The 27,710-nt window shown below is 31.7% G+C and overlaps 3 protein-coding genes and 1 pseudogene across 9 annotated transcripts; all 4 read left to right on the forward strand.

Moving 5' to 3' along the window:
* The first annotated feature begins 458 nt into the window (after positions 1 to 458).
* Positions 459 to 6,733, forward strand: LOC107962049 (DNA-directed RNA polymerase 2, chloroplastic/mitochondrial). Of its 2 annotated transcripts, none has more exons than XM_041116054.1 (9): positions 459 to 1,054; positions 1,901 to 1,955; positions 2,108 to 2,309; positions 2,450 to 2,630; positions 2,696 to 2,813; positions 4,327 to 4,429; positions 4,781 to 4,862; positions 6,277 to 6,374; positions 6,509 to 6,733. In XM_041116054.1, the coding sequence occupies exons 4-8, from the start codon at positions 2,581 to 2,583 to the stop codon at positions 6,323 to 6,325; spliced, it is 402 nt and encodes a 133-aa protein (XP_040971988.1). In that variant the 5' UTR covers positions 459 to 1,054; positions 1,901 to 1,955; positions 2,108 to 2,309; positions 2,450 to 2,580; the 3' UTR covers positions 6,326 to 6,374; positions 6,509 to 6,733. The 2 variants fall into 2 exon arrangements, with proteins under 2 accessions (XP_040971988.1, XP_040971989.1); XM_041116055.1 differs by having other exon boundaries at positions 2,450 to 2,603.
* A 4,457-nt stretch (positions 6,734 to 11,190) lies between these two features.
* LOC107962047 (peroxisomal nicotinamide adenine dinucleotide carrier) lies at positions 11,191 to 16,436 on the forward strand. Of its 6 annotated transcripts, none has more exons than XR_005928867.1 (13): positions 11,286 to 11,332; positions 11,471 to 11,611; positions 11,716 to 11,765; positions 11,846 to 11,923; positions 12,236 to 12,310; positions 13,017 to 13,147; positions 13,334 to 13,388; positions 13,755 to 13,865; positions 14,506 to 14,574; positions 14,643 to 14,750; positions 15,082 to 15,167; positions 15,825 to 15,879; positions 16,076 to 16,144. XR_005928867.1 is itself a non-coding variant. In XM_016898267.2 (13 exons), the coding sequence occupies exons 1-13, from the start codon at positions 11,308 to 11,310 to the stop codon at positions 16,267 to 16,269; spliced, it is 1,161 nt and encodes a 386-aa protein (XP_016753756.2). In that variant the 5' UTR covers positions 11,293 to 11,307; the 3' UTR covers positions 16,270 to 16,436. The 6 variants fall into 6 exon arrangements, 5 of the variants coding, with proteins under 5 accessions (XP_040971990.1, XP_016753756.2, XP_040971992.1 ...); XM_016898267.2 differs by having other exon boundaries at positions 11,293 to 11,332; positions 15,099 to 15,167; positions 16,076 to 16,436; XM_041116056.1 differs by lacking the exon at positions 11,471 to 11,611 and having other exon boundaries at positions 11,191 to 11,332; positions 11,674 to 11,765; positions 15,099 to 15,167; positions 16,076 to 16,436.
* A 3,324-nt stretch (positions 16,437 to 19,760) lies between these two features.
* LOC107962045 (uncharacterized) lies at positions 19,761 to 24,776 on the forward strand. Its single transcript, XM_016898263.2, has 4 exons — positions 19,761 to 20,408; positions 20,571 to 20,686; positions 22,638 to 22,881; positions 23,235 to 24,776. The coding sequence occupies exons 1-4, from the start codon at positions 20,034 to 20,036 to the stop codon at positions 24,573 to 24,575; spliced, it is 2,076 nt and encodes a 691-aa protein (XP_016753752.2). The 5' UTR covers positions 19,761 to 20,033; the 3' UTR covers positions 24,576 to 24,776.
* A 148-nt stretch (positions 24,777 to 24,924) lies between these two features.
* LOC107962046 (coronatine-insensitive protein 1-like) lies at positions 24,925 to 27,289 on the forward strand (annotated as a pseudogene).
* Positions 27,290 to 27,710: the final 421 nt, after the last annotated feature.

The following is a 27,710-nucleotide window of genomic DNA, read 5'->3' on the forward strand; positions in this document are numbered from 1 at the left end:
TGATAGGGATAGGTAATTATCTATTTTGGATAGGACCAAACTATAACAAATTAAATAAGGTCTTATTGTTATTTTGAATTCGATTTTATTTTGATCATATCTAAAACCGACTTTATAAACAATATAAATTAACTGCACCATTCACTTAGCTATGGGAAAGTTAATTTCATTTTAGTTACTTAATTATAAAAAGTTACATTTTGATAACTAAACTATTTAATTAGAAGTTTTCATTTAATTTAAAAATAAAAATTTAAAAATTTAAAAATAAAAAATTTAAAAATTTAATATTTAATATTTTAGTCCATATTTCAATTAAAAAGTTCAATATTCAAAATTTTAAAAAAATTCTAAAAAATGATAAACTCAGCACAAAAATTTTTAAAGAAATAAATAGAAAAAAATATGTTCAAAATTAAAAAAAAATTAAAATTAAGTAATAGTGGCGTTTTTGGAAAAAACGCCGTAAAAAGTTTAGCTATAGTGGCGTTTTTAGTGAAAACACCGCAAAAAACCAATAATTTTTGGTTACCCACTCATTACTCCTCATTCTCCTGGAAAATTTAGTCGCGCGCCCTAAATCCCCAATTTTCCCCTTTTACTCTGAAAATTTGCCCCCAAATTTCCCATTTCCAACAACACCAAGTCAATACACCTACACCAATCACACTTCATTTTCCTTTTCATTTTACTGCACTGAATTTACCTACCATAGCTACTCATTTTCTCTCGATTTGTAAGGGTTTCTTTTAATTCTAGGCTTTCATTTGTCTTCCTTTTGTTGTTTGTCGTGTGAGACAACAGGACGGAGCAAATGTCTGAGGACGACGAGAGGCAGCAATCTCCACCGTCGGATCTTGAGTTCGTTTCCAACAAGGCGCCGAACTGTAACGCCACGGGATCTGACTCGGGTCACCCGAAGTTCCAGTCGACGTACCCAGACCAGGTTCTGGAGAATGTGTTGGAGAACGTTTTTAGGGTTTAAGGAACTTATTCTCGTTTGCTGCGATGGGTTTAGAATTAGTGGCCTTGCTATTTTCGTTAACAAGTGCAGGTATTTTTCTTCATTATTTTTGCTGTTAATAGTGTTCATTATTTACTAATAACCTGCTGATTGGATCTATTTATGGTGTTAAGAGTAATGTTTGTTAGCTTATATAATATGGGATTGAGAAAAAAAAATTGTTTCTGTATTGAGATTTTTGTTTGATCTGATTGGTTGTGTTTATAGATTGAATGTTTTTAGATCTGTTTATGGTTTTCCTTGATCTGGGTATGAACTGGGGTTTGAAAATGTTTTGAGTGTATGTAATGTGTTGTGATAATCAATGAATAAAAAGAGAGTTTGAGGATGGATATCTAGATGATATACTGATATTCAATGTGTCAACGAACGGATTATTCCTCCTCCTCCAACGTCTACTTCAAGTATATAGCGGTCCTTTTACAATGATAAGATAAAATATTCAACCATGGTAATGGTGTAAAAGAGCAGAAGAGAGTTGAGAAAAATCCGAGTACAAGAAGAGATAGTTAGAGAGCATTTTTGCCACTTTGACTCAAAGCCTTCGCAAATGCTTGAACTCCTCAAAATCCTGTGAATAATCCTGTGAAGCTTTATCCTCAGAGTTTCTATTTCCATCTCCGATTTTAAGTTCATCAGTGCCTGACAGAGATTGGAACAGAAAGGCTAAAGTCGTTCCCTTGCCTTTGAAAGTCAGAACCATGGCAAACATATTAGCATGAAAATAGAACAATTATGACCATAATAATATCCGGAGCTTTCAGTATAAATATTTACAGATACTCAGTATGCTGATGTATGTTCCACATCATTGTTAATGACTTTCTGCACTTGTTCTTAATTCCATGTTTGTTTGAATTTTCTGAACTAATGCAGGGCAAGATGAGTTGTCTGATGATCAATGACATTGATGCTGGTCTTGGTAGATTTGGTGAGCTTATGTTTTACTGGAACAGAAAACCTTGAACTGTACCAATTATGCTTTAATTTTCATAAATTTCCTCTTGTTTAATAAGTTTTAAAAAGTTACTTATATACTGATTCGTTATCTTGAACTTTATATATTTTTCACATCTTATCTAGGTAATACTCAAATGACGGTCAACAATCAGATTGTTGTTGGTACCTTAATGAATTTGTCAGATAATCCAACCAGAGTTAGTATCGGACAAGATTGGCGAGAATCAGATATAACAAATAGAGTCCCTATCATTGTCACGGGGAATGATTTTTCAACCATTTATGCTCCCTTGATCCGTGATGGAAGGATGGAAAAGTTCTACTGGTACATGATACTAAAGCTCTACTCTTTTTTACTTCCCTTGTGGTGCTTTGTTGATACAATACAATCAAATGGTCTTGTGGTGGCTCAAAGAAAGAAATCAAGCTATTCCATTATTATCTAACACATCATCTGTGATACAGGCAGCCTACTAAGGAAGATATTATGAACATTGTTCACAGAATGTATGAGAAAGATGGCATATCTAAGGACGAGGTCGTAAGTATTGTGGATATGGATATACTAATATCGCTTGTGCAAGCAGGCTAAGCACATGGTTATTCCTTATATGCTGATGTTAGTGCCTCCACAAAACTGGACAGGGTATGTACTCAAGGTCCTATCTTTGTACAGTTTATTCCCTGATGAACTTTGTGATACTTTGGCAGGTATGACCAAGGTGCTTATTTGTTTTTACCATCATATGTCATGCGGACACATGGAGTAAAACAACAACGTGAAATTGTTAAAAGAACTCCAATGAACCAATTAGAGCCTGTTTTTGAGGTTTGAAATCCTTGAGATTTATATTTATATCTCTATGTTCTACACTTCCAAGTGTCGGCTTATTTCATTTAATTTAATATGTAATTACATATTTTATTAATTTTTTATGAATATTTATTAAATATTATATTATTATTTTTATATAAGATTGTTGTTTTAATTATATAATTGAATAAATGTATAAGTTTGAGCTTAAAACTGTTGTTAGTTTTGTGTTGTAATTTGTTTCAAAGTTAATTTTTTACCCAGAACATGCTCTGTATCTATTATTTTGTTCCTTGAAACAACTCCTTAATTTTTTATACTGATTGTTCCTTGAAATAACTCATCTCGTTATGTGCACAAGTATTTAAATGTTCATGATAGCAGCTGGTATTTTTTTCTTTTTTTTTTTGCAAGAGAAATTATAGCTCTAATTAATTTATATGGAGGACAAAATAAAATGAAAAAGGTAGAAAGAAAGGAACTCTAGCTGTCTCAAGTCCCTACTAAATTTCAGTGCTCTAGTAGTCCTTTTGGCAACTTAGGAACATTTTGAGCTAGCCTTTAAGTATTGAAAGCATGCCCTATTTTTCCTGACTTATTGTCTTGCAACGTTTAGATGTTTTGTTTTTTTTTATTAATTAGCACTAGCAATGATCTTGATTTTCAAATTTCAACATCCTAATAACATGGTTTATCAGGTTTAGGTAAGATCAATCCTTGGTGGTTTAATCTTGTTGTTTCGGGTTGAAAGAACTGTATAGAAGAAATCAGTTAAATTGCTGCTATTAATGAGGTCTGGAAGTGAGTAAATTGATGTTTGAAATATCTTTGTATGGTGGATTGAATGTTGCTGTATATTGTTGCTCATTACCGAATTAATGCTGAAACTAATCTAATTAAATGGTGGATAATTTGCTGTCGATTATGATGGAAATGACTATTAAATGTTTAAAGTTCCTCTTATTTAATTGATGGCTGTTGTTGTTTAAATGCTGCAAATTGAAGTGTTTAAATGCTATAAATTGAAGCGTTTAAATGTTGTAAATTGAAGTGTTTAAGTACTGCAAATTGAAGTGTTTAGTTGCTGGAAATTGAGATGTTTTATCGCTATAATTGAGTTGTATAAATGTTGTTAATTGAGATGTTAAAGTACTGCAAAATGAAGTGTTTAAATGCTGTAAATTGAAGTGCTTAAATGTTATACAAGATCTTAAGAGTGATAAAGATGTTGAGTTATTTTTATAATCTTAAAATCTTTCACAAATTTTTAATAAATTTTTGAATATTTTTCAGAAAATTGAACTTCATTTTATAATTTAAAAAACTACATTAAAAATCAACTTCAACGGGATATCTAAATTGAAATAAAGTTGAATATTTATTTATTACTTGAAATTTTAAGAACTTATATATTTTTTGAATGATTTTTTATTATTGACTTAAATTGTTACATCAACATCATAATAGTTATTACACCAAATATGTTCTACTTGTTGACTTGGGATGATTTCAATATGTTCTTTTACAGGGAAACTGGACCTGGGAACAAGCAAAACTTAAAGCTAGAATACAGACTTTACAAAGAAACCTGGGGTACCCCCCAATGGCTTCAAATTTCAGATACATTCAAGGCATGCATCTTTCTCTTTTAATAAATAAATAATTATATTTCTAGGCATTACGAAGGAGAAGATATCTAGAATTTGAGTCTTAGAGAGCTTCAAAATTTGGAGCAACAACTTGATTCTGTCTTTAAACGCATAAGATCCAAAAAGGTTTAAATCACTCCAACAATATATATACTAAAACATTATTTTCCTTAGTGTAAAAGATTTTCATGATTTATATTTTAAATCACTCCTTGATCACCATGTTTGCCAAAGGTAAAGTCATTGATTATATACATAAATTCCTCAAAAGATAAAAGAATACCAAAAATCTCAATATTCAGCTTGCTTTTTTTTTTTTCATGTCATGAACAGACAAGAAATGTGATGAAGATGATTATATTCTCACCTACCAGGACAAAGGAGAATGGCTGATTGCAGGCGATATTCCATGGCAGTAAGAATATTTTTCCTTCATTTTCTTGGTTAATGAATCCTAAAATTATATATTAGTGGTAAATGTTGCAAATTGAAGTGTTTAAGTACTGTAAATTGAAGTGTTTAATTGCTGGAAATTGAGATGTTTTATCGCTGTAATTGAGGTGTATAAATGTTGTTAATTGAAATGTTAAAGTGCTGCAAATTGAAGTGTTTTAATGCTGTAAATTGAAGTGTTAAACTGCTGCAAATTGAAGTGTTTGAATGCTGTAAATTGAAGTGTTTAAATGCTGTAAATTGAAGTGCTTAAATGTTGCAAATTGAAGTGTTTAAGTACTGCAAATTGAAGTGTTTAGTTGCTGGACATTGAGATGTTTTATCGTTGTAATTGAGGTGTATAAATGTTGTTAATTGAGGTGTTAAAGTGCTGCAAATTGAAGTGTTTTAATGCTGTAAATTGAAGTGTTAAACTGCTGCAAATTGAAGTGTTTGAATGCTGTAAAATTAAATGTTTAAATGCTGTAAATTGAAGTGCTTAAATGTTGCAAATTGAAGTGTTTAAGTACTGCAAATTGAAGTGTTTAGTTGCTGGACATTGAGATGTTTTATCGCTATAATTGAGGTGTATAAATGTTGTTAATTGAGGTGTTAAAGTGCTGGAAATTGAAGTGTTTGACTGCTGTAAATTGAAGTGTTTAAATGCTGTAAATTGAAGTGTTTAAATGTTGCAAATTGAATTGTTTAAGTACTGCAAATTGAAGTGTTTAGTTGCTGGACATTGAGATGTTTTATCGTTGTAATTGAGGTGTATAAATGTTGTTAATTGAGATGTTAAAGTGCTGCAAATTGAAGTGCTTAAATGCTGTAAATTGAAGTGTTAAAGTGCTGCAAATTGAACTGTTTGAATGTTGTAAATTGAAGTGTTTAAATGCTGTAAATTGAAATGCTTAAATGTTGCAAATTGAAGTGTTTAAGTACTGCAAATTGAAGTGTTTAGTTGCTGGACATTGAGATGTTTTATCCCTGTAATTGAGGTGTATAAATGTTGTTAATTGAGATGTTAAAGTGCTGCAAATTGAAGTGCTTAAATGCTGTAAATTGAAGTGTTAAAGTGCTGCAAATTGAACTGTTTGAATGCTGTAAATTGAAGTGTTTAAATGTTGCAAATTGAAGTGCTTAAGTACTGCAAATTGAAGTGTTTAGTTGCTGGACATTGAGATGTTTTATCACTGTAATTGAGGTGTATAAATATTGTTAATTGAGATGTTAAAGTGCTGTAAATTGAAGTGTTAAAGTGCTGCAAATTGAAGTGTTTGAATGCTGCAAATTCAAGTGTTTAAATGCTGTAAATTGAAGTGCTTAAATGTTGCAAATTGAAGTGTTTGAGTACTTATTTTGGGTTTTTTAACTTGTGTGATTATTTCTGTTTCTAGCTGTTGGTTTCAATTAGATGAGGCTAACATCTCCATCACCGGTGTATAGAGGTATCTTCGCCATGTTCCTTGCAAGTTCAAGACAGGTTTCAAGGAAGGTAGGAAAATGCTAATGTCCTTAGGCTCATTGCTTTCTGATTTTAGTTCCATTGCGTAATTCTGTTCTTGTAAGAAATTTTAGGTTTTTTTTTCTTTCAAAATGTTCTTATTTTTGATTGGGGGTGATGTATAGGTACTGAAGTAACACCAAGAAAGAAGGTTGCAGCAGCTTCTGCTTAAAAGGCAAATTGTAATGGTATAAGGTTTTGTTTTGGATGAAGCCATGTTTATGAGGAAACATTTAGTGATGAAGAGTGAAATTATGTTCCATTGGATGCTTTAGTTGTTATTTAGTTTCTATCTGAATGTAGCTGTCTTATATTTTGAACAATTATTGGAGCTAATGTTTGACCCTTAATTTCTTCATTGTCTTTTTTTTTTAACTTGATCAATGTTCTTGTTTCAAATTCATTAATTTTTGTATTTAGTTTTGAAGTTTAAATTTTAATAGAAAATTTAATTTAATTAATATTTTTTTATCCTTAAAAGTATATAGTTTAAAGTTCAAATTTTCAAAATTAAACATAATATAATATTTATCATAGAAATAATAATTATGTAATTAAAATTTTTTTTAAAGGTTATGTTCTTTAACGGTGGGAAAAGCGCGGCTAAAGGTCTATTTTATAGCGGCGTTTGTAAGAAAAGTGTCGCTAAAGGTTATGACTTTTAGCGGTGCTTTTCCCACAAATGCCGCAAATTTTTGCGATGTTTCTTATGCGGTGTTTTTTGCGGCGCTAATAAAAACGCCGCAAATAGTTTTAGTGGCGCTTAAAAATGCCGCTAAAGGCTAAAAAAAATGCCGCTAAAAGTCTATTTTCTTGTAGTGTATATTAGAAATTAGATTGCTTCTAAGATCTTAATTTAGAGTTTTAAGTTAGGTTTTCTAATTTATATTGTTGGTTTATATATATATTGTTAAATTGTATGATTTGATTAGAATTTTTTGAATTGAGATTTTCAATTAGAATATTAGGAATTTTGTACTTAATTTAAATTGTAATATTTTCATTTAAGATTTTGTTGAATATGACTCCTATTTCAGTTAAATTTGAAAAAAAATCTTCCAGTTAAGCTTTGTTTATTTGTTTCAATTAAACTCTGATTAGTCTAGATTATTTTATTATTATTTGACCTATGAATTTAGCCTATAAATAGGTTATTTTACAAACTTAGAAAAAACATCCATTATAGATTAGAACTCATAACACATTTAGAGAATTTTGTATTTACGTTTTGAGGGTTCTTTGGTTTTGGGTTTTTATGGTTTATTTTTTATCTCAATCTTTTGTACTTTTCGTTCTTTTTCCATTATAGTAAATTTATTTTTGTTAGTGATTTTTATCCTCTTTGGAGGGGTTTGTCCACGTGAAATTTATGTGTTCAATTGCTCAATTTCTTTCGCTATTTTTTACTTATTCGTTGCTTAATCAGTTGATCCCCAACAAGCAGTATCAGAGCTAGTTCAATTTTTGTAGATCAACCCATTCAGAGATGATAGTAACAAGGTTTGAAATTGAGAAGTTCGATGGTGTCACAAATTTCAATTTGTGGCAAGTTCGGATGATAGCAATTCTAGTTCAAACTGGCCTGAAAAATGTTGTTATCGGGAAAAAGTCTGAGAATCTAAATCAAACAGAATGGGAATAGCTTGATGAAAAGGCCTTGTATGCAATCCAGTTGTGCCTTGCGAATATGGTATTGCAGGAAGTATTGATGGAGAAGACTTCATCTGCATTATGGAAAATGTTAAAAACTCTTTATGCTACTAAGTCTCTAACTAATCGTCTAGTGTTGAAACAACGTTTATTTATGTTTCGCATGAATGAAGGTGAGCTTCTTAGAGATTACATCATTCAATTTATTACTCTTTTAAATGATTTAAAGAACATTAAGGTTCGGATTGAGGATGAAGATTAGGCTATGCTATTATTGTGCTCTTTACCACCTTCATACAAGTCTTTCGGGGAGACCCTAATTTATAGTAGAGACAAACTCTCGTTCGAAGATGTGTAGGGTCATTTGTTGAGTAGAGAAACTCGACATTAAGTTTGGTTCAGATAGTAAGGAAAATAAGCAAGCTTTCATTTTGCTAGCATCAAAGAAGCAAGACAAAAGGTGTAGCTATCGTAAAAAGTTAGGTCACGTCAAAGCATATTGTTATACACTGCGAAATAAAAGAGCTGCTGAGAGTAACGAGGAAGATGTAGCTGGTGCTAATTTGGCTGATGAAAGTTGTGATGATTTTTTTTAGTGTCAACGAGCGATAACTCCAAGCTTACGTCTGAGTGTATCTTAGATTTAGGATGTTCTTTCCACATGTGTCCTAATAGAGAATGGTTTTCCACATACAGTTTAGTTGAAGGTGGAGTTGTATGTATAGGAAACGATTTATTTAGTAAGGTAATTGGTATTGGTACTGTTAAAATTAAGATGCACGATGAGAAGATTAGAACACTCTCAGATGTCAGGTATATACCTGATTTATGAAAGAATCTCATCTCCTTGAGTACTTTAGACTCAAAAGAATGCAAAATCAATATTGAGTCGAGCAACATTAAGGTATCTCGTGGAGCTCTCGTTTCGTTAAAAGGTAAAAGGACTGGTAGTATTTATATTCTGGAAGGTTCTATAGTGACTGGTGAAATTGGACATCCCCCGTCTGTTATGAAGTCGAAGTCAACTCGTTTGGAGTGGAGACAACTTAGTCAAATGAGGGGAAAATGTATGACCATTTGGTTGAAGAGATGTTCTCTTTTGGATATAGGTTTTGAAAAGTTAGTGCACTGTGTTCGTGAAAAGCAAACTCGGGTTAGTATTGATTTGGCAGTGTACAACTCAAAGGCTAGAAGTCTTCCAGTTTCTAAACACAGATTCGACTCAATTAATTCCCTGCATAGTTCAAGATAGGTCCCTGGCGGGCTTTGGCAAAGATGACGTTGTGGAAATATGAGTCAAGGTGGAGATTTGTTGAGTATGACTCCTCTTTCAATTAAATTTGAAAAATAATCTTCTAGTTAAATTATGTCTATTTGTTTCAATTAAACTCTGATTAGTCTAGATTATTTTATTAGTATTTGACCTATAAATTTAGCCTATAAATAGGCTTTTTTATAATATTAGAAGAAAAACACCCATTAGAGATTAGAACTCATAACACATTTATAGAATTTTGTGTTTACGTTTTTCGGGTTTTTTGTTTTCGGGTTTTCAGGGTTTAGTTTTTATCTCCACCTTTTGTACTCTTTGTTCTTTTGTCATTATAGTAAAATTATCTTTACCCGTGATTTTTTATCCTCTTTGAAGGGGTTTTTTCACGTTAAATTTGTGTGTTCAATTTCTCAATTTCTTCTGCTATTTTATATTTGTTCGTTGCTTAATCGGGTCGATCTCCAACAAATTTTTATTAGGTATTTTAAATTAGATTTTAGAAATTATATATTAATTGGTTTTTAGGGTTCTATTTTAAATTAGATTTTAAGATTGCTTTTTCTTTTTCATTTAGTTGCACTTATGGTTTCATTTAGGATTTTTATTTGAGATTTTAAATTGGTTAGTTTTAAATTATCAAATCATATAGGACTATTTTTAGATAGGCGTCATAGGGGTGTTATAACCTTCTCTACGCATAATTGTACTCTCGGATCTAGAGATTGGTGACGAGACCAATTCTTAGATTTTAAGATTTTTCCTAATCCTGAAACCTTGGACAATATGTAGCTAACCAACCTAACTCTAATTGGTTAGTGACGATGCTACCATGATTTGATTTGTAGCATTTTGCTTCATTTCCCCATGGATGGACATTATGACATAACTAAGGCTTCCTTTGAATTTGTGTCTAGCTTTAGTGCAATGAGATTTATATCGAAAATTGTACAATCGCAGCACAATATTGCCTTTGAAAGCTTTCATTGCGGTGGAAGAGATATAATCACAACACACCCTAAAAATCTTAGTGGTTTATTTTTGCCTAGATAAAATTTTAAAGCTGCATTTGTTGCATTTTTTGTCTTTTTTGTCCTTCCTAATAAATCCCATAATACAACTTAAAGTAAAACAAAGAAATCATAATAAAATTTATAAAATAAAAGTAAATAATTATAAGTAGTTAAATATAAACCTAAAATAAAATATATAACTATATAGATAAAATAATATTAAATTGAAAAATTATAGCTAAATATATAATTAGCTTTGAAATATTAAATAAAATAATAAATATTTGATTTCTTTCTCAAATTTTAATTACTTTATAAATAAATTATTATTAGACATAAATTTACTTGTAATAATTTTAGTTATTTATTAATTTTGTAAATATTAAATAATCTATATTTTTTTATTATATATCATGTTTAATCTAATGTTCTTAATAGCAATTTTTTATTCTAATCTCACCATTAGAGTTATGTTTGAATCCAAGCACACACCTATCTCTATTTTTAATCTCACCGGAAGTTAACATACTTTACGATTCAACCATGTAATACAACTTGGTATTAATTAAAAATTAAGTAATTAATGGGTCGATATTTACTTACATTTTACTTTGGTACAGGAACTGTAAAAAATAACTATAAATTATATTAATGTGAATAATGAAATTTTATTTACATTAATTTATTCAAAAAATTACAAATATAAATAATAAATAAACTACACTTAAAAAGAGACTAGATTTTAAGAGTGAAAAACTTTCGGGAAGATGAAAATATGGTGGTAAATTTGCGTTCCCATAATACAGGCAGAGATGACACGAGGCAGAAAAAGTTTTGTTGGCATCACCCCGACCAACTATTGTAACTTGTCCAACAAATTTGCATGAAAAGCTTCAGGGGCGATGAAATATTGTGTTGAATTTGCCTTCCCCCAATAAAAGCGAATCGGGAAGGAGGGACGACATGAGGAAATGGTTCCATTGGTGCTGCCATGAGTCAAAGCTCGACCGGCTGTTGTAACTTCTCATACAAAATTTGTGCTTTTTAAGTGTTTAAATTTAAAATTATTATTTCACCAAATATATATATATATCTTTATAATTCCATTTCGCATTTCGCTTTCTTAAACGGAACAACCAATGACTGACAAGTAGGGAACTTCAATAGCCAAAGTGAATGCCATTTCCTTTCATTTCCCATTCGCTACTGCCAAAGCCTGAGATGCCATTTACTGCTTTCTCTCTCTAAAACGTTAGATAGATCGCTTTGCCATTGCAATCGTTGCCAAACACCAGATTTTCTGGAGAAAATATTGAACTTCTTTTTCTTTTCTTTTTTTATCTTATCTATTTTTTAGGGATCATAGATATGTCAGACGCATTAATAAATGGATTGGCAGGAGCCGGTGGAGGAATTATAGCTCAACTCATTACGTATCCTCTTCAAACTGTATGATTTTTTTTTCATTTTCATCATTTTTTTAAATTTATCTTTTTAGCTATAATTTTTAATAAAAAATCGATCTACAGGTAAATACTCGTCAACAAACAGAACGTGATCTCAAGAAAGAGAAACGAAAACTTGGAACCATTGAACAAATGTGCCAGGTTTCTTATCTTTTCTTTCTTGCAATTTTTTTGGTTAGATGACGATTTTATTTTATAATTAATGGGAAAACTTTGAAACTTAAAGGAACCTGCTAATGGAATTTAAATTTTGAGTTATTGTTCATGTTAGGTGTTGTTTGATTGTTGATTTTTCAAACTAGTTTTTAGTAATTTTGTTAAAACTGATGTTGCATCGTTGCAGCTCAGCTATTTCAATCAACTATGATTTTCTTTTTCTCTTTAACGAAGTAAAATTTAAACAATTGAAATTTATGTTCAATATCGTAACTTGTTTGCTTATTTTGTGATTAGGTTGTAAAGCAAGAAGGATGGGAAAGGTTGTATGGAGGATTAACGCCTTCAATAGTAGGTACAACTGCATCTCAGGTGACGAACTTTAAGATTTTTAGCACAACTGTTATTGCTACTATTAAGTTTTAACTGGAGTACTATTACACCTGGACTTGGGAGTGAGTGTCCAATACATATATGTCTTGTTTTTTCTAGTTATATATATGTGGTAGATCATTGTCGTGTACACATATTAAAATGTGTTAGTAATAGATGTTGGACACATTTATTTTAAGGAAAACAAAGAGTCCGTAGAACATAGCTAGTAGTTGTAATGTTTCCAAGTGAAACAAATAAAAATTAGGGACACTCAACCCTTGAACTAAAATTAAATAGTCATTCAACCCCCCATTCTCAAACATCTACTTTCATCCAATTCAGCTTTTGATAAGACAAATTTTAGTTAAACACCATAGTCAATTTTCCATCCAATTGATGGCTCAATTAGATGAAAATGGATGTTTGAGGGCATAAATGCATGAGATAAATATTTGAGAGTAAGGGTTTGGATGGTGGTTTAATTTATTTCAAATATCTTGTGATCTCTAAAGAGCTACTTAACTACATTCTTTATAACTGTTTCTTGAACTTGAGTTTCATACTGATCTATCTTTAAAATGGATTGCATGCTTTTCCCTTGCATCAACTGCTTTCTTCCGTTTGTAAGTGATAGTAAAGTTGCCTTATTATGTGTTTGTTCTATTTTTTGGATTCATGAATACTTCCTATTTCTATGATACAGGGTCTTTACTATTATTTCTATCAAATATTCAGGAATAAAGCTGAAATTAAAGCACTTGAACGCCAGAAAAAAGGGATTGGCGATGGATCAGTCGGGATGCTTTCATCACTTATTGTAGCTGCTTTATCGGGGTAATCTAGTTTTTATTTTTAATTTTGCCTCAAATCTGATTGTATGTGGTTGTTGCATTAGCTTTTTAAAAGTTCTATAAGTTATAAAGAAACTACACTAATTTCTTTCAACTAATATCCATAGTTGCAGTAATAGTTCTCTTTATATATTAGCTAATTACATGATTATATCCTTTCTCCATGCAGGTGTGTAAATGTGCTGTTGACGAACCCTATTTGGGTTGTTGTGACACGCATGCAGGTAAAGGGCATTTTAAAAAAAAGCTTTTTATTTTCTGTAAAACATAGAAAGCACAAACTTTAATGTAAATATATTTATTATTGAATATTCATACAATAAGTGTGGTGCTTTGGATCTAAGTCAATGGCTATAATTCTCTCATTATCCCGATACCTTGGCTAAAATATTGCCTTGAGAAAATACAAGAAATTAATATGGTCTCTTGGGTATAATTATGAGTTCTCGATTAGTATGCCTAACTTTGTTTTAGATCACACAATGATTTGTACTACTTAATGTCTTGAGTTGTGCACTTGAATTTGAAGGCATCCACTTTCAGTTTACATGCTTGCTCATATTTAAACTAAAAAAATTATTGTGTTGCAGACTCACACAAATATTTTGAAGAAAGATCACTCTAATAGATTGGCAACTCCTGCTCTGGAGGAAACAGTTCTTTCTGCCATTGAGCCTTTTTCTTTTAGCACTGGTCATGCGGTATGCACGATCACTTGGTCTATAAGGTTCTTTTATGTTAGCTCACTTATAACATTGAAGCTCATTCAAGTTTTCTCCAGAAATAGTAGAATATTGTTGTTTTAAACTCTATATAATAATAGAAATGCAAAATATCATATATATATATATATATTAAAGCATTGTCCACATCTCTGATCTTTGCTAAATGATGATTCTTGTTTCGAGTGGTGGAGAGGCCATATGAAAAGGGTCGATGGGAGGATTGATGATAGATGATCACTAATAAATGATGAAGAAATGAATGGTTGTTATAAGTAGAAGTAGAACTTTTAGAATTATTATATATCTAATATAGCAATTGTAGTTAAGAACTTAGATATGGAGAACAAATTGGTGAAGGAATTTTGAATGCTGAATTGATGCTTGAGTCTAATGTGCATGAAGTTGGGATGAGGTCAAAATAGCAGTTTTCACATTATATCATAGGTACGTTCTTATTGTCTGGATGTAGAGTTTGATTTTATCATGTTTTCCTCATAAACAATCGTAAATATCTCAAAGATTTGGATTAATTACTTTGAAATTTGGTTTCTTTGTTAATGTCAACCAAAATGCACAACATTTGGTTACATTCTTTTGCATATGAAATACTTTGCAGATTCAAGAAGTCTATGATGAAGCTGGATTTTGGGGATTCTGGAAAGGTGTATTCCCAACATTGATCATGGTATGTGAGAAGTGACTGTTAACACTTGTTAATAGAGTTTCACTTATCGATCCTGTTGTTTCGCACAGGTGAGCAATCCGGCTATGCAATTTATGTTGTATGAAACGATGCTGAAGAAGCTGAAGAAAGAACGATCTCTTAGTAACCCAGACAACAATGGAGTAACTGCTTTAGAGGTTGGCTCTGATTTCATCTTGGAACATGAATTTGACAATTTGAATTTGGATTTAATTTGCTATATTGATTGTGAGAAAGATATGCACATGTTATTTATTATTTTAAATTGAATATGATTATATAGTTTAAAAGTATAAAAACACGAATTTCAAATTCACTACTAAATAAACATATTTTGAATTGATTAATAATCATAAATGTTACATTTATATTTCTTCTATCTCACAACTTAAACTAGTTTTAAAATCCAAATCCATATTTAGGTTTCGAATCGCTGCCTTTGTGTTCCTTGCAGATCTCATTTCTTCTATGTTTTAATCTTTGAATTAGTTGTCTAATTATGCTAGATATTTCTTCTTGGAGCTTTGGCCAAACTAGGAGCTACTGTTGTGACCTACCCTCTTAACGTAGTAAAGGTATGATTTTATGACCTACATTATTTCGACTCCTCGTTTTTACTCTTATGTTTGACACAATTTCATACATGGAGTATGGGATACAACTCGTGAACTCTCTAAATACATGTAAAATATTAGAAAAAAAAATTTAAATATGCCCGTGTTGAGCACTTGGATTGAGCAAGGAAAATTGAAAACCGACCCAAACCAAGGTGTTTGAATGGTTTATGAATGCAAGTTTAAAAACTGCAATTGCTTAGAAACCAAACCGAATTCTATCTTTTATTTAATTTATACTTAATTCTTTATAGTTAATTTTAATTATTTATGATATAAAAAAATTATATTAAAAATAGTAAAAATAACTTGAAAGTTCTTCCAGCATTATTGTTTTTTTAGAAATATTTGTGAAAAAACTTTTAAAATTTTGTCAAGTAATATTCAAAAGTCATAAAACAAAGTTCATTTTATCAAAATAAGTCTAAAAATTCAAAACCAAAAATTAATATAAAAAAAACCGTATTATGATGGGCAGTTCAAAAAATCCAACTAAACCAAATCGATATCATCCCCATTGGGCACATACTCGTATTTGTCTTGATAAGCAAATAGCTTATAACCTTTCTATATCAGCTTGAAAATGTGTCGATGTGCAATTCTTTGTTGTCTTTATAGGCAAGACTTCAAGCAAAACAAGTTGCAACCGGGGATAGAAGGCATCAATACAAAGGTTTGTAACATTATGTTGAAGTTTGCATTTCATTAATGTTTCGAGGGTTTAAGTATCTAAAGTAGTCCGTACTATAGAATTGAGTAACTAAACTTCATGCATTTGATATTGATGCAAACAAGTTTATTTACCAAAAGACATTATGTTGTTAGATTTGTTTGCTCAACAATTAAAAACATGCCATTCTTACATATAGGGACTATAGATGCTATTCTAAAGATGATCCGCTACGAAGGCTTCTATGGATTTTACAAAGGTATGAGCACAAAAATCGTACAAAGTGTTCTTGCAGCTGCCGTATTGTTCATGATCAAAGAAGAACTTGTCAAAGGTGCTCGGTTGTTGCTTGTTAAGGACGGCATACACACCGTGAAATCAAAGCTTCCTTGACTCGAAAACTCCCGTGCCCTTCGCTCTGCTCCACTCCACTCCACTCCACTCCGCCTCTGATCTCTTTCCATTACGACACTAGTAAGTTGTTGCTCAAAACATTCAAACTTGGATTGTACCATAGATTATACCCTTCAATAAAAGAAAGATTACTTGTTGAAATAAAATCTATTTACGATTCAATTTATCATGTTTTTGTTATGTATTCAAATGTATCAAGTCTAATATGGCTTATAGATTCCAATTTTAATAATTAGGGATAGCAATGAAATGCAGTGTTGTGGTGGTTTTATACACACCTTAACTTTGATTTCAAAAAGAAGTTTAGTCTAATTTCATTTACTACGTTAACCCTAATGATACTGTGCTAAAAGGGCATATATATGTGCTGTATTTTGATATATTTTTGGGCATGATGTTACCGATTTTGGTGTTTATTGTTTAATTTTTATGTAGATGCCGTAAGTTTACAAATATAAAAAATAAGTGAAATATGGAGTCACAGAGAAATTTGAGTATGGAAATAGTAATTTAACGTCCAAGGCAGACTTTTTAAATCTTAGGAATTTTATTTTCATTATTTTTATTTAAATGCTATTTGTAAATATATTCTTTAAGAGTTTAATTAGGATTAAGTTTTATATTTTATATTTTATATTTTATTTAGATATAATTTTAAGAATTTGGGTAGGAGTAGAAGATTAAATATTAATTTCAGCTTAAAAACTGAAAATTAGAATGATAGCTTCTTATTTTTATTTGGCTTTTTGCGTCACTCTGTTGCTGTTCTTTTTGTTTTATTAAATTTTATTTTTATTATCTATTTTTTAATTATTATGATTAAGTAAATTATATTTTAGCTAAAGGTCGACCAAATTTTGGTGTTTGAGTTGTGTGGTTTGAAACCATAAAATTGTCTCATAGTATTGTTTTTAGCGTCATTTCAAGAAGGATTAGGAAAGTTGGCGTGGTTCGAGTAAGAGTGCAAGTGGATGATGCCATGGGATTAAGTGGTCTAATTTAAAATATTTGCACAGTTAAGATTGTTAATTAAAATCGAGTTCTTCTAGTTCGCAAAGCTGTCAACAGATTAAAGCGTGGAAGTGTTTTTTAAGGTTATTCATTTGGTAAGGGTTAATTGTCCAGTAGTTCCCACGGTTAAGTTATGATTAAGAATTTGTGGTTGAAGCGTTCTCCATCACTATAACTGACTTACTAGTGAGCAAGATGACACCCATAATTCATGATCAATTCTGGGATTGAGACCAATGTCGTATTCGAGGCTGGAACATTCGTCAATTGAATTTATTTTATTTTATTTTGAATTCAAATTTTATTTATTGTTTTACTGTTCTTTGATTTTTTTATTTATTTAATTCTGTATTACTTTAATCATTATTTATTTATTTTATGCACCACTACAAGAATCATGGATACGAAATTGTCCACAAAATGCCTTGATCGTGAGAAATTCAAACACTCTCAGACCAATACTTATGGAATCGATCTTGCTCCTTATATTACGAATTTTATATTATGTTTTTAGGCGTAAGATTAATTTTTGGTGACTACGACACTTGTCACTTAACTTCAACTTTTATCTCTTAATTTTCATATTATCTTAAGTCTTAAAAAAATAAGCTCATGTTATAAATTCTTATAAATATTTACAAATTTTAATTAAAATGTGTAAAAAATAGTCATAAAATTATTATTGTATTAACTTATTTTAGTATATTATAGAAATTTAGGTTAGTTGTTGTTAGAATAATCTGTTAGAATGTATTTGAATAACAATATTTTTCTATTGAAGAATTTGAAAATTTATAAATTGTTTCAAAAATAGGATGAACGATTCTGTCGAACATATTAATTGCCATGAAAATCCGAAAATTTCCTATTTGACCACGAGAGCTCACGTGCTAATCCATTTATTTAGCAATTTGACTTTTTTTATCACTCAAAACTTTCAAAGTATTTTAAAACATCAAAATATTTTATATCTATATACTATATAAAATTAGAATTGTTCATAGGTCAGTAAAGGCAAAGCCAGAAAAAGGGCCGGAATCAAGTTGTATATTTCTACGATAACAAAAGTGAAGTTTCACTATTTTAATAGCCTATATTTTTATAATTTTTAAAAGATTAAATCAAATTTTCTTCTATTTTTTAAGGAGCCAAAGTGTAATTTTACCAAATACTAATTTAAAATTTTTAAAACTATAGAAAGATTAAAGGTGAAGATTTCCATTTTAGGGGTCGGGGCCCTTGCCAAACCTCCCTTGGCTCTGCCCTTGTGGGTGGGGTTATTCGCTCAGGCCCGAAGATCTACTCGAAATTTGGGAGGGTCTGGACAAAAAAATTAGGTCCATTTAAAATATGAGTCGAGTTTTGTCTTGAACATTCAAAGCCTAAGCCTGGCCCGAACTGACCTGACTCTTTTTAAGTTTATAATATTTTATATTATGTTATTTTATATATTATCTAATTTAGAATACATTATAAAAATAAACATATATTAAATATATAATATTACTCTAATGTGAACATTAAAATAATGTTAAGATGATTATATAAAAAATTTCAATAAATAAAAAAATACAAAAGTATTAAATATTAAATTTTTAATACTATTCTAATGTGAACATTAAAATAATATTAAGATAATTATATAAAAAATTTCAATAAATAAAAAATGTACAAAATTATTAAATTTTAAATTTTAAAATAATATAATATAAATACTTTTTAAAAAAATTAAAAAAATAATATGAACAAATCTAAAATAGGTTGGGTTAATCTTTTGAAAATATGGGTGAGATTGGACAAAATTTTGAGACCTAAATTTTAGATCGAACCAAATTTAAGCAAATATAAAGTATGTTAATATTATATTTAAGTCCGATCCGATCGACCCATGAGCACCTCTATATAAAACCAGCTCCAAAAGGTGTCATAAAAGTAAAAAATAGAATAAAAATATTTTAATATGTTAGAATTCACATATCCATATAATATTATTTATCTAATATAAAAATAAATAAATTTATTTATTTATTTAAATGTGTATGATTAAATCTAAATTAAAATTTCAAATATAAATTTAAACTAAAATTAAAGTTTTACGTATATAATTACATTAAATTAAATTATTATACATTAAATTAAAATTAATGGCAAGTAAATCAAAGTTAAATAAGTAATTAATTACTTAATAGTGAATCCAGCTAACAAGTGAGGTCATCATTGCTGTCATCGCCCTCTCTGACGTGGCATTTCTTTTTCTTGTGGGATCCACACAACTAAGAAATACTATATAAAAAGCGGACGTGGAATTTTTAACAAATAAAACAAGTGAATAAGTAATAACCAATCAATCAAAGCACGGAACTCAAACAGAATAACAATTAACCGAATTCTATAAAAAACCTTGACGTCCGCCTGTATTTTTCCTTTTTTTTCTTCTTTATAAAAACCCTTTCCAGCTTAAATTTTGTTTTTCTTATCTTCATTTTCTTCCTTTAAATTTTGGTAAAGGAGATTTTTTTCTCTCTCTAATAATTTCCCTTCTCTCTCTCTCTCTAAAACGACGCCTCTCTCGAAGTAAGCCAATCGATCTTCTCGATCTTCACGCTTTTAATTCTAAAATAATTTGAAATTTTTAACGAATCACGAAATTAGATTCCTTCATAAATCCAATAATTTGTCAATTCGAAATTTTTTAAGGTTCCATTTTTTAAAATTTGTGGTTGAAATCATCGATGGCTAGTTCTGGGAACCGAGAATTTGTTGATGATCACGTGGATCAAAACGGCGACGAATCGATGGATTCATCATCGGACGGCGTTATCGAGACCTCCTCTAGCGGTGGATCTGGAGCAGCTTCGAGACAAAACAGTGAGACAATGAATGAAATCGGACTCACGGAAAGATTAACCGACATATTTGTTGATGAAAACGACGGAGATTTGTTGCTTCAACATAGCAATCGAGAAGATAGGGTTCTTCAATGGTTGCAAGCTTTAGATATGCAATTAATCGGCGCTTGTCGAACCGATGAGAGATTAAAGCCTCTGTTGAAAGTCAACTCCTCAAACGGCGTCGCCGAGGATAGATTGTTAGCTCATTTGAGTCAGGTACCTTTGATAACTTGGAACTTTAATTGATACAATTGTTTCAATTTTTTTTTAAATCGAATTCTCTTCTGAAATTATTATAAATGTTTTATTTTTTTATATCGGAGTCTTAATTTGTCTATTTTATGTGTGTAATATTTTTTGTTTCGATGAAATTTGCAGCACTTTGAGCCATCGGAAGTTGGTATGCTGGCGAGGTGTTTTTGCATACCTTTGGTTTCAGTTCGAGTGGGGAAGATTAACAAACAAGGAACTCATTTTCACCCTTGTGCTATAAGGTAATTGAATTCTTATTGATATGAGGTCTCTAATTTATCATAGATTCATCTGCCCTGGATCCATCATTCATGTTCATTAGCGGTGTAATTAATCTCTAAAAACTTACCATTTTGGTTCTCTTTTCTTTTCTTATTAAATTTGGAATTATCAAATTAGGTAAGTGGTGACTGGTTTGGAATATTAGAGACCACTTATAGTTACAATCAGAAGTGAACCTTTTTTCTGTTAGATCCATTGATCCATTCACATTCATTACCAGTGTCATTAATGGCCTTCCTGACTTCCTTTTTATTTGGTCTTTCGTACACTTTTAATTGCATATAGTGTTTTTGGCAGCTTACATTGTCTGGTACAACTCTTAAAAATTTCCCCGTAGTCAAGGTTTGGGAATTAAGATGATATTAATTGATTGTATTATGTTATATGGCGATAATTTCAACATCCCATACAGGCAGCTCGTTTAAAAATAAACAGGAATTTAGAAAATTTCTGGTCTTTCACAGTATGTCTCATATGTTTAGTACCATGCATTTTCATATGATTATATGTGCTAGCATTTGGAAGTGACTTGTTTTTAGTACTGACTTTTTGTTTGATCTTTGGACTTGGTCATATTACTGATGTATAATTGTGCTCTTTATATCTTAGTTTATTACTTAATTGTGTTGTGTGTTCTTCAATTATTTACATTTTGATGCATAAGCCTAGGTAGTCTTATTGTTTTATCATATTATTGGCACTGTGTTAAGTACATACTGGTTTGATTTTCATGATTTTCTGGATTGTTAACATTGCTTCTGGTGGTCAAAGCATAGTTTTGCATAACTGTTGACTGTTAAAAAGATCATATATCTGGATCCTAGCCCTACATTATAAGTTTTCTCAATAGTGCTTTCGTTTGGCAACTTTTTTAATTCATTTCCTGTGTTGGAAACTTTCCCTTAGTGCCAGGATTACCCTAGAATATGATTTGACTGAAAGGTGTATTTAGTGGTTAATAGAGTGTAGAAAATTTTGGGTTCTATTTTAGTTTGTTGTTGGCCATCATGTTCATGCTTCCAAATAAATATGTCTTTTGACTTGTAGGTAAAGTGGGCGTATTCTATAATGATCTCTGAATTGTGAGGAAGTAAAGGTAGTTTCATCTCCTATATTATATAGTTTGCTGCTGTTGCTGCCGTTCTGTGGATATATATAGGTTTGAAATTTAATAAATCAATTACAAGTAGGATTGAGTGCTAATTTTATTGTGTGAATTGTTGTTATGATTCTGTCTGTGTCAACCGTCAATTGTCAGTTTTGTTGTAAAGTTTGTAGAATCTGATATGTATATTTTCCTTGTTATTTTCTATTATATCGCTGTTACTCTTTTACTATACATTGCCTCATCCTTGTGGTTTATGATTTTCTCTTTAGTCATTAATGACCATTTCTGGAAGGTTATTTATGATAATAGATTATAGCTGTTCAATTTGTCTATGTTTATGTAAAAAGAGGTGTGTAAGGCATTCACAGGATATAAAACAGATTGTTTTAGATTACATAAAATGATATTATTGGAAAATACATGAAATGTAAAGACTGGCCTGTAGGTTTTTCTTGTTTTTGGAGGATTCTTGGAAGGTCTATCCCACACCTATGCCCAAACATATGGGTACTTTAGGCAAAATGAAGAATTGAAGAAACATGTCAGTCCTTGCCAAAACCGCTGTATTCCTAAAAAAATTACTTATTTGGTTAACTGCCTGAGATCTTATCTCCATTTAGTTTTTCCATTAGAGGCTTCTTTTTGGATGATATAAATGGCTGAATCTTACAGCTTGCTGCATGCAAGGTGTTATGTAATAGACTTGTTACTTATGCTTATAACTTGATCTTACAATTTCTGTTTTGAATTATATATTTTTACTTTGTCTGAAGTGCCTCCTGAAACCTTTTGAACTGATGCAGGGGAAATTTGATTCTTACGCTCTTGCCTACATCGGATTTGCGCCTTTCATTTGTTGGGGATGACGGTCAAACCGAGAGACTGTTCACTTTGAGTGACAAACCTCAATGTGCTGCTATTTCCATTGATGAGATCCCAGCAGACAATTCTGGACGATCTTTCCTCGTGAAGATCCCAGATGGTGAAGTTTTTTACTATTGGTGCTCGGAGAAGTCAAAGCTCCTTGGGATTGAATTACTCTCAAAGGTATTAGTACTTTTCTCATCAGTAATTTCCTTATGCATTGACAAGACTATGTTTCTCATTCTCTTCATTTTCGTGGCATACCTGTTTTGACACATCCAGATATGAGCATGGAGATATGGCTCTCCAAAGATAAATGCTTGAAATTGAATATACTCATGTAAGATGTATATTGCATCCAACAGTCATAATTAAGTTCAGAGTAACATAGTGTATAGATGTGCATACCTACAAAAAAATTATATTTACATTGATTTAGTGTTACCTAGGCAATTTATTGAACTCTTTTAAACCCTCACTATGAGATTTTGTTTGTCAAGTGATTGCAATCTAATATTATGTTCTTTCCATGATAGGTGAAGGACTTGATCAAAAGAAAACCATCAATTGCTGAATTAACTGGAATCAGTGAATCACGACTAGGCTGCTTTGCAACTCAGCTTCGAGCATATCTTTTTGGATCCACAGTGAGTAATACACAAGCAAGTTATTCAGGTCCACCATCACCCAATTCTGTGCTTGACACTATCGATGTGCACAACGGACAAACTTCATCAACATCAAAATCCTTGCGGTCCAGGCACTCTAGCAGTCAAGTACTCAAGGTGAATGCACTTTATCAAGGTAGCTTAAGTCCAAGATCAAGTTCTTTCAAAGAGGGCTTGACCCGAAACTTGTCTTCTCTAAGGAGCAACACAAGGGATAAGTTACGACGGCGTGGAGATAACCATCTCTCGGAAGCTGAGAGCCTTACAATTGCTTCACCTGTTTCAAAAGTTTCCTCTGATGGCAACCAAGCTGAAACCAATAAGCTTCCGGATGTGAAGAGCTGTCCATTCACTCCCAATTTCCTTGGATCACTTGGAAAACTTTCTTTACCACCAACTCTAAGCTCCGTATCTCAAACTTCTTTAGTATCGCCTGTCTTTTCTCCTTATTATTGTTGGTGCCCCCCAGGATCATCTACTCTACAACACTCGGCTGCTTCTGAGCTTCCATCCTCGTCAATTGAATCTCTTAAGCTTCCACCACTTTCTTCAATATTGCCAATGAATAGTGCTTCCAGCTTGTTGAAACCGCCGCCACCACTCGATCTGGCTGATGTCCCTTCACTGGATTTTCCAGCTTTCCTCCCAGAACCATTGGTCCGATTGCCAATGGCAAGTTCGCAACAAATTCCAACTTTCACACCTTTGATTTGTGATCCCATTGTTCATATTCCAGTCATTGATGTTTGCTCATCAGGACAAGGTTACTTGGTTAGTGCCGGTCCCACCCTTTCAACAACAATTCCTCCATTGCATGCAAACCTTGTCAACACTGAAACCATGGTTGAAAAGGGTGCTAGAGAAACACTTAGGCTGCTCATCAGTGGTTCAACACAGAGTAATCCTCCATTGATTGATGTATTGCCAGCAGTTCTAATCAATGCTGATGAGAAAAAAGGTATCTTTGTTGCTGGAAGCCGGGGTCTATACAGTGGAACCAGAGATGTTAGCGCCATTGCCACCGTTAGTCTGGTTACACTTACTTCCAGCTCCGTGGTAGATAGTATTATAAAACAATGTAGTAGCAGTAGCAACAGTCATGACGATCCTGATACGAAGAAGCTGACGGGATCTAGCAGCTCGGATGAATCATGTTCTAGCAGTAATGGTGCTAAACTTTCAGGCTCGAGAGAAGAAAAAGTTGAGTAAATAAATTAATGTTTTTCTTTCTTCTATTTTTCTTTGAAAATGAAAAATTGTAGATAAATGCATCTGCAGTTTTGTCATAATTTAATTGTAATTAGAGTCCCAATCTTTTACCCATTTTAGGGATTTGCTCTATTGTAGTATTTTACTATTGTTATTAGTGTGTTTGGTTAGTATGTGAATGGGTTTTTCACTTTTTCTGCATTTTCCACCACCGTCCAGATCCCTAATCTTCATGTACATCTTTTTGGGAGCACCACTTTGATGCTGTGCTTATTCTTTCCACTTGCAATTTTTCACTCCGATATTTTTATATATATTGTTTATATAATATAATTCTTGTCATTTTGACAGGAAACTAATCCAATTGGTAAAAGTAACACTTATCTAATCACACGTCTTGGATCATGACGCGTGGTATGAATGAATATCTCATCAATATTTCCTACCGTGATGGCCGCTTATAAATTTGTTATCCACCATTTCTACTCTCTCCTTTCAATCTCTACCGTCCATTTTTCTAGCTTTTATATCTTCTTCTTCTTGTACCTTGTCTTCTCAACCCGATCCATACCTGACCCGATTTTTAGTACCTACTTGCGGATCCATTTCTTTCAATCCGTTTCTCGTTTTGATTTAAAAATAGTTCCGGATTTTCTTTTGAAGATCCAATTTGAGTTTTTGGATGGGAGAAACCGGTTTATCCAATGTCGTTTTGGACTTGGTGATGATGTGCGTCGACAACCCGAAAGACCGCGATGCCATTTCCCTCGTTTCTGGCGCTGGTACGAGCTCGACGCAGTGACACGTAAGCACATATCGATTTTGCTTTGTTCCACGACGAGTCCCGATCGGTTGCTACGGCGGTTCCGGCACTTGGAATCGTTGAAATTGAAAGGAAAGCCTCGGGCGGCAATGTTTAATTTGATACCCGAAGATTGGGGAGGGCACGTGACGCCTTGGGTGAAGGAAATAGTGGAGATTTCAATTGCTTGAAATCCGTGCATTTCAGAAGGATGATTGTTGAAGATTTAGATTTGGAAGTTTGGCCAAGTCTAGAGGGAGGGCTTTGCAGGCTTTGAAGCTTGATAAATGCTCTGGTTTCTCTACTGATGGTCTCTTGCACGTTGGTCGCTTGTGCCGGTATTATTCTAATTTATTTTTAATTTGATTTGAACTTTTATTGTGTAATTCAACGGTTTTTGTTTCTTTCTGAAATTTGTAAGCTTGATAGTGTTAATTTGAGTCGTTTTAATGGAAATATGGCTTGAATTTAGTGGAATTAAGTATAATTGTTGGTTTAGTCAATTCTAATTACTTCGGTGTTAAACCTCAGTTTAGTTAACTTGAATTATGTTGATTACTCGAGCTAAACTCTAGGGGAAAAAAAACATTGGCTTGGTGTTTGTTTCTTGGGAAAATATGTGAGGTTTATGTTTCATGAAACCTGTATTCTTTTGTATCGATATATGTTCAATTGTTGAAGTTGAGGTGAATCTCTCTCTTCTCAGCCTTTTAAGCAGTCAATTGCTTTGTTGTCTTGTAGAAATGAATATGACTGAAAAGCTATATGAATTATTAAAAACTGATGTATTTTGTGGGGAAGAAATGGCTGTCCTCAATTCTGCATATGTAATTGAATCGGTTTTCATCTTTAAACTTTCGGACGAAGAGACCTAATCGAGTCAAGGGAGGAGCAATGGTTGAAATTTGCTTTTGGTTTTATGCTTTATGCTGCTTGAAGTTGCCATACCATTTCATGAAGCTTTATGAGGTTACAGCAGGGTCTCATGTTTATTTGATCTACCCATTAATGATTGATTTAAGTTAGTCCAAGTTGAGATTTCATATGGTAAAAGGCTTAGCTAGTTACTCTTTAACTTTATTTAATCATCTTGATTTCGGCTTAAGAGATAGGCTTTTATGGATGTCGGCAACTAGTTGTTTATTTTATCTAATTTTGCACCATTTTGGCTACACATTGGAAAGCAAGTATTATATTGACTAATGATTGAGTTTTTGCAGTATTTGATATTGTTGTTACTTGGCTTGTGCTTGTACAAGATTTTCATGCTTAGTGGGAATAATTTCGACATGTTATTTTCCTCAACATACGGCTATAGATCATTGATCTGTTTGTTTTTGAGCTCTACACACTTTGTTAACATATGGTTTTTGGATTCCATGTTTATGATTTATATATTTGTGTATGTCTGCTCAGGCAATTAAGAACCTTGTTCCTGGAAGAGAGCTCGATTATTGAGAAAAATGGCCAATGGCTTCATGAGATTGCAATAAATATTTCATTTCTCGATACTTTAAACTTTTACATGATCAATCTTGTCAGAGTGAGTTTTGAAGACCTTGAACTTATTGTCCGAAATTGTCTATACTTGGCCTCTGTGAAGGTTAGAGATGCTGAAATTTTAGACCTTGTAGGTTTCTTTCGTGCTGCTTCCGTTTTAGAAGAATTTTGTGGGAGTTCTGTCAACGAGGAACCTGAAATATATGCTGCTGTATCATCCCCCCCAAGAGTGTGCTGTTTGGGTCTAAACTTATATCAGGAACAATGAACTGCCAGTCGTGTTTCCTTTTGCATCATTGCTTAAAAAGTTAGATCTCATCTATGCATTACTCAACACGGAAGACCACTGCTTGTTAATTCAAAGATGTCCCCAACTTAGAAGCTCTGAAATATAAAAAATATTTTATATTTACAAATATATCTAAAATAAATAAAAAATAATACCTATTAAGTAGCTTAGTCGATTCAGTTATGAAATTCAATAATCCATTGATGTAACTATTTTGAAATAAATATTTATCCAACTTAATCAATAAAATCATAGAATTAATTGAATGAGTAAATTAAGTAGGTTATAAACTATTTTAGCTTATTTTTAGGTTTAGTTATATTTTATGAGCTATTTTAATAGGGACGAAGGCGAGAAAAATTATTTTTAAAAAAGTTAAAATGAATCATAAATTATTGAATTTTACGTAGTTTGATAAAAATTTAAAGAATTTTTTCATAAAATAGCTATTGAATTAATTTTTTTTCTTAGTAGCTGCTGAATATTGGATATGAGTTGTGTCTGAATTTTTAAAATTTCTGGGAGATCACATTCTATTTGGTTG

Source organism: Gossypium hirsutum, chromosome A06 (assembly GCF_007990345.1).
Source record: "Gossypium hirsutum isolate 1008001.06 chromosome A06, Gossypium_hirsutum_v2.1, whole genome shotgun sequence".
NCBI classification, from domain to species: domain Eukaryota; kingdom Viridiplantae; phylum Streptophyta; class Magnoliopsida; order Malvales; family Malvaceae; genus Gossypium; species Gossypium hirsutum.

Bases quoted from the DNA above. Each gene is read 5' to 3' on its own strand.
- LOC107962049 (XM_041116054.1), top strand. From the start codon at position 2,581: ATGGTTATTCCTTATATGCTGATGTTAGTGCCTCCACAAAACTGGACA. The intron at 2,631-2,695 runs GTATGTACTCAA...ATACTTTGGCAG, and splicing joins CCTCCACAAAACTGGACAGG to GTATGACCAAGGTGCTTATT. The intron at 2,814-4,326 runs GTTTGAAATCCT...GTTCTTTTACAG, and splicing joins AATTAGAGCCTGTTTTTGAG to GGAAACTGGACCTGGGAACA.
- LOC107962047 (XM_016898267.2), top strand. From the start codon at position 11,308: ATGAGTCAAAGCTCGACCGGCTGTT. The intron at 11,612-11,715 runs ATTTTCTGGAGA...ATGGATTGGCAG, and splicing joins CAATCGTTGCCAAACACCAG to GAGCCGGTGGAGGAATTATA. The intron at 14,575-14,642 runs GTATGTGAGAAG...TGTTTCGCACAG, and splicing joins TATTCCCAACATTGATCATG to GTGAGCAATCCGGCTATGCA.
- LOC107962045 (XM_016898263.2), top strand. From the start codon at position 20,034: ATGGCTAGTTCTGGGAACCGAGAATTTGTTGATGATCACGTGGATCAA. The intron at 20,409-20,570 runs GTACCTTTGATA...TGAAATTTGCAG, and splicing joins TGTTAGCTCATTTGAGTCAG to CACTTTGAGCCATCGGAAGT. The intron at 20,687-22,637 runs GTAATTGAATTC...GAACTGATGCAG, and splicing joins TTTCACCCTTGTGCTATAAG to GGGAAATTTGATTCTTACGC.